Genomic DNA, 5,000 nt, shown 5'->3' with positions numbered 1-5,000 from the left:
AAATCATTCTAATATGCTGTTTTGCTGCTCAAGAACATTTCTTATTATTATCAATAGTGAAAACAGTTGTGCTACTTAATATTTTTTGTGGAAAATGTGATACATTTTTTTTGGATTCTTTAATGAATAGAAAGTTCAAAATAGCAGCATTTATTTGAAATAGAACTTTTGCATTGTTTCAAAAATAATATTGAAGTAAAACAAATGACTTAAATGAAATTTAATTAAAAAAACAACAACTTTTGAATGGTAGTGTATGCATATTTATATATACAGGTGTGTATATATATATATATATATATATATATATATTTTAAATATCTGTTGTTATTGCAAATATGTCAGTACTGAACAGTATTGATGTAGTCTGTCTCTTCTCTCTCTAGTCTAATGCACCTGCTGATCCCTACACTGTATCATATGAAATATCCATCAGAGCCATCTAAAGCTTCCCCTTTTTTTGGATTCTTTAATGAATAGAAAGTTCAAAATAGCAGCATTTATTTGAAATAGAACTTTTGCATTGTTTCAAAAATAATATTGAAGTAAAACAAATGACTTAAATGAAATTTAATTAAAAAAACAACAACTTTTGAATGGTAGTGTATGCATATTTATATATACAGGTGTGTATATATATATATATATATATATATTTTAAATATCTGTTGTTATTGCAAATATGTCAGTACTGAACAGTATTGATGTAGTCTGTCTCTTCTCTCTCTAGTCTAATGCACCTGCTGATCCCTACACTGTATCATATGAAATATCCATCAGAGCCATCTAAAGCTTCCCCATTTGTCCTGACGGAGAGACCCAAAACTGTACAACTGCTCTTAGAGTTCATGCTTGATGTTCTTCTGATGCCTTATGGGTATGTCAAGTAGATGTGTACAATAGGTTGTAGTTGGTAATGGTAATGCTGTAATCTCATTAACTCTGTTTCTCAAATTATATCAAGGTTTGTGTTAAATGAGCCTCCAAGTCGTCCGGCCCCTTCGTCTCCACAAGGGGGATCTGGAACAGGAGCTGCAGCAGCACAAGGTCTCCCTCAGCCTCCTCCAGGAATGAGTGTTTATGCAGTTAAAAGAGTCATTGGAGAAGATCAGTGGAGCCCAGAGCAACTGGAGCAGGTGAGGTTGCTAAGAAAATGTGTTGGAGGATATTTGCTGTTTTTAATGGGAGATGTTTCGCCTCAGTTCCATCTACACCAATAATTGTTTAGAGAATGAATGAATTGGAATAACCGCTTTACTCTTTCTGTGTTGATGCTTTCTGATTCTTCACTGAGTAACCGCTACATCATTGTCTTTGCAGTGTAAACTGGGAATTGTGAAGTTTATAGAGGCAGAGCAGGTGCCTGAGGTTGAAACAGTCATTCACTTAGTTGTGGCTTCAAGTGACACCAGGCACAGTGTCGCCACAGCAGCTGATCTGGAACTCAAAAGCAAGCAGAGGTGAGGCTCTCTGTGATGATGTCAAATTAAACCATGAGGTCTTGATTTTGAAACTCATCTCTTGTGTCGTGTTTTGTACTGCAGCATTATTGACTGGAACAATCCACTCATTATCAACAAAATGTATAAAATTTACCTGGGTGATATTCCACTCAAAACTAAAGCAAGTATATGCATTACACATGGTCGGTCTAATACCGCTATTACTTTCATATTCAGTGACATACACTACATAAGGTGTGTGTGTGTGTGTGTTTGTGTTTTTACTCAGGGTGCCACAGTGAAACAGGAGCTGAAGCATGAGCCCGTCAGCACCAGAGTCAAGATGAAGATTCTGCCTCATCTTCTCCGCTCCAGACTGGCTGCTGAGTGCTTTCCTGCTAATATACAGGTCAGAGAGAGAATGTTTGACAGAAAGAAAGTGAATGCAGCTGAGATGCATGTTGAAAGAGAGACAAATAGAGTCAGGCAAGCAGTAAGTCAGAACTTGTTCAAAGGATCATCGTAACGGTGATTGTCTCTTTGTTTAGGTTGTTTATGATGGACTTTTTGGAGCAAACACCAACAACAAACTCCTGTCCCTCACTCTGCAGTTTGTACATCATATCTGTATGGTGTAAGTGTCAATGATCACTAGCAAATCACATGGAAAATCACATTTACTACAATACAAAACATTTTTGATAGCTTCCTATGTTGTAGCCATGTATGAATCCAGTAGTTTATTTTGTGTGCATTTGCATTAGATGGTCTGTCTGAGGTAATAATAATTGCGTTTTAATCTGAAGGTGCCCTGATAGCAACAAACCTTTGGGTTTGATGCTGCTGAATGGACTTACCAAGCTTATTAATGAATATAAAGAGGTATGCACCCATGCTAAACAATGTAGGATTTAGTTGTAAGTCAAATTTAGTGTTCTTCAGAAGTATCTGTCAAAGTGACATTCATTTATTATTTTATTATAAGGACCCCAAACTACTATGTATGGCCTACTCGGCTGTTGGAAAACTTTCAAGGTAATATAAACCTTTTATAACAAGCTAAAATAATATATTTGAGCAAACAATATATATATATATATATATATATATTTATTTTTTTTTTCATTATTATTCATTTAAATGTTATTTTATATAACTAAAAATTCATATGAATTAAGATGTGTAAAATGTGTATATTCCTTTTTTCCTCTTTGCTATAATAGTCGAATGCCTCAGCTTTTCACAAAAGACATTGCATTGGTACAGCAGTTTTTTGAGTCCATGTGCAAGGTTTGTTTAATACTCATTTTGTACGGTAGTTATCCAGTTATTACTACATGACCTGTTGTAAAATCTTAACCTAGTTTCTCTCAATGAAAACAGGAGGATGCTGATGTACGATTGGCCATACAGGAGGCCTTGTCAATGATGGTGGGAGCGTATGTAAATCTTCAAGGGGCGCTTCTGAACCTAATGGAAGCACTTGTGGCTGCATATATCACAAAGGTTTGTTATTATTATTGCAAGCACCTAGAAAGAATAAACAAACGTCTCGACGTTAAATGTGAAATTACACGCTTAGACTCAAAGGTGGGTTAAATACCTTGTTGTATCATTAAGTTTAAGATTAAATATAAAGTAAAAGTAATTTACAGTGTGTAATGTTTTGTTGCTTATGGTTTTGTGTTAGCCGGAGGTACAGGTGCGTCAGATAGCGATGAAATTTGCCATCACAGTGTTTGCTCCTGATCACGTAGGCTCTAGATATCTCTTACTGCTGGCTGCAGGAGATCCGTGAGTATATACTTACACTTCCTGGAGTTCTTTCAAGTTTTCAATTAAGCGTTGTCATGAAAGATGTACATCATATGGCCTGTGTTTTTAGTCGTGAGGAGGTGTCTGGGGAGGCTCGGCGAGCCCTTCGGTCTCTCCCCTCTACGAAGACAGAGAAAGAGGGATCAAGGCCCATGCCGTCATTCCCTGAGATGGTCGGCTACATCCAGGAAAAGGTGGGGTGTTTCAATTTGTTATTACTGAATTATAACTGATGTGTCATGACCCAAAATGGGTCTCAGGTCTGTTCTGATGCTAAATGCAAATAATATAAAATGCAGGTAATATAGAGGCTGATCCTTTGTTATTTTGTGTCATAGGCTGCACAGAGATTGAAGACTCCTGCCAAATACATTGTTGGTACTTCCACTTTGCCTTTTAATCCTGCCACATTTGGAGAGGTAAATTAACAGTCTTTAGACGGGATAGTTCATTCAAAAATGAACATTTTGTCATTTACTCACCCTCCACGTGTTCCAAACTTGTATGAGTTTCTTTCTTCTGCTAAACACAAAAGAAACTTTTAAAGAATGTTAATAACCAAACAGTTGACGGTAGCCATTGACTTCCGTAGTATTTTGTTTCATACTATTGAAGTTAGGGGTAATGAAATATCGTTAATATCGTGTTAATTTGGGGTGTTGCAATATACCGGTATTGGCGATATTTAAAAATGAATAGTACACATAGGACAATATGACACAATAATCCAGCGTCAGCGCCATTATGGAGCGCTAAACTCTCACATGTAATTTTGTTTAATTCAAACTCGACGCAGGAGGGTGCCTTCGCTCAGATAGTCCACAAGCGAGACTCATAGGAGTAAAAGAACTTATGACATTCCGGGAAATCCTTGTAGGCATCCAGCTATCGCTGTAGATGAGTAAAATGCAGAAAGAAATATTTTATCTCAGGGCTCCAGACTAACATTTGAGAGCAGTGGCACCAGCGCAAATTTTGAACAAGAACTGCAGTATATTCACTATCCTACATTCAGAAGGAGTTAAAAGATCACTTCTAGACAATATAATGACTATAAATCACAGCATTCTTAATAGATCAGCTGCTCTGATATTACATTCCCTCCTTAATTACCTGCATCAGCAAAAATTATGCAGATATGCAAGACATCTCTCTTTGTGTGCGTTTATCAAAAATGATAGAGTGAAAGTCTACAACTGCACCTTTACATCCTAAAAGAATGTTTACACACAAAGGTTGGGACATCATGCTTGAAATGCACAAACTGATGAGCAGATGCCATATTGCAGGGCTCCAGACTAACTTTTGAGAGCAGTGGCACCAGCGCTACTAAGTTCTACAGATGGTGGTGCCAGGAGCAGATTTGGTAGCGCTGGGGGGGGGTGTGGGAGTATTAAAATATAGATCATTTAATAATAAAATTATTATTGTTTTGCAAGTGCAGTTACTAATAATATTTCATGTTCATTTCTTGTTTATTTTTCTTTTGTTTATTGTTTATACAGATTTGACAGTAAAGCACAAAGCTTGAGTTAAGATGCATACAAAACTTACTTTTATTATCAACAGTAACAGGTGCAAAATCTAATTTTTATATAGAAAATGTATATATTCCACTCTTATTAAATGTACCATTATTCTTCTAGTATATGGAACTGACCAACTTCAGTGATTATGTGTGATTTAGTAGCAAGTTGAAGAAAAGTTTGCTTTTCAAGGCACTTTGTGACTTTTCTTACTTCA

The 5,000-nt window shown here is 36.2% G+C and overlaps 1 protein-coding gene across 1 annotated transcript in view; it reads left to right on the top strand.

Moving 5' to 3' along the window:
- The window catches only part of ecpas (Ecm29 proteasome adaptor and scaffold), a 28,110-nt gene that overhangs the window by 2,275 nt on the left and 20,835 nt on the right, over positions 1 to 5,000 (top strand). The window contains exons 5-18 of the mRNA XM_016504667.1: positions 387 to 454; positions 799 to 877; positions 965 to 1,136; positions 1,321 to 1,460; positions 1,545 to 1,623; positions 1,732 to 1,851; positions 1,991 to 2,076; positions 2,249 to 2,324; positions 2,428 to 2,477; positions 2,666 to 2,732; positions 2,826 to 2,948; positions 3,133 to 3,236; positions 3,328 to 3,451; positions 3,596 to 3,676. Coding sequence (XP_016360153.1) covers positions 387 to 454; positions 799 to 877; positions 965 to 1,136; positions 1,321 to 1,460; positions 1,545 to 1,623; positions 1,732 to 1,851; positions 1,991 to 2,076; positions 2,249 to 2,324; positions 2,428 to 2,477; positions 2,666 to 2,732; positions 2,826 to 2,948; positions 3,133 to 3,236; positions 3,328 to 3,451; positions 3,596 to 3,676 — 1,369 coding nt within the window. The remainder of the gene's footprint in view (positions 1 to 386; positions 455 to 798; positions 878 to 964; positions 1,137 to 1,320; positions 1,461 to 1,544; positions 1,624 to 1,731; positions 1,852 to 1,990; positions 2,077 to 2,248; positions 2,325 to 2,427; positions 2,478 to 2,665; positions 2,733 to 2,825; positions 2,949 to 3,132; positions 3,237 to 3,327; positions 3,452 to 3,595; positions 3,677 to 5,000) is intronic.

Source organism: Sinocyclocheilus anshuiensis, unplaced genomic scaffold, assembly GCF_001515605.1.
Source record: "Sinocyclocheilus anshuiensis isolate Anshui unplaced genomic scaffold, SAMN03320099.WGS_v1.1 scaffold86, whole genome shotgun sequence".
NCBI classification, from domain to species: Eukaryota; Metazoa; Chordata; class Actinopteri; order Cypriniformes; family Cyprinidae; genus Sinocyclocheilus; species Sinocyclocheilus anshuiensis.
The sequence above is the reverse complement of the archived record's forward strand: the minus strand, read 5'-3'. Positions and strand labels throughout refer to the sequence as shown.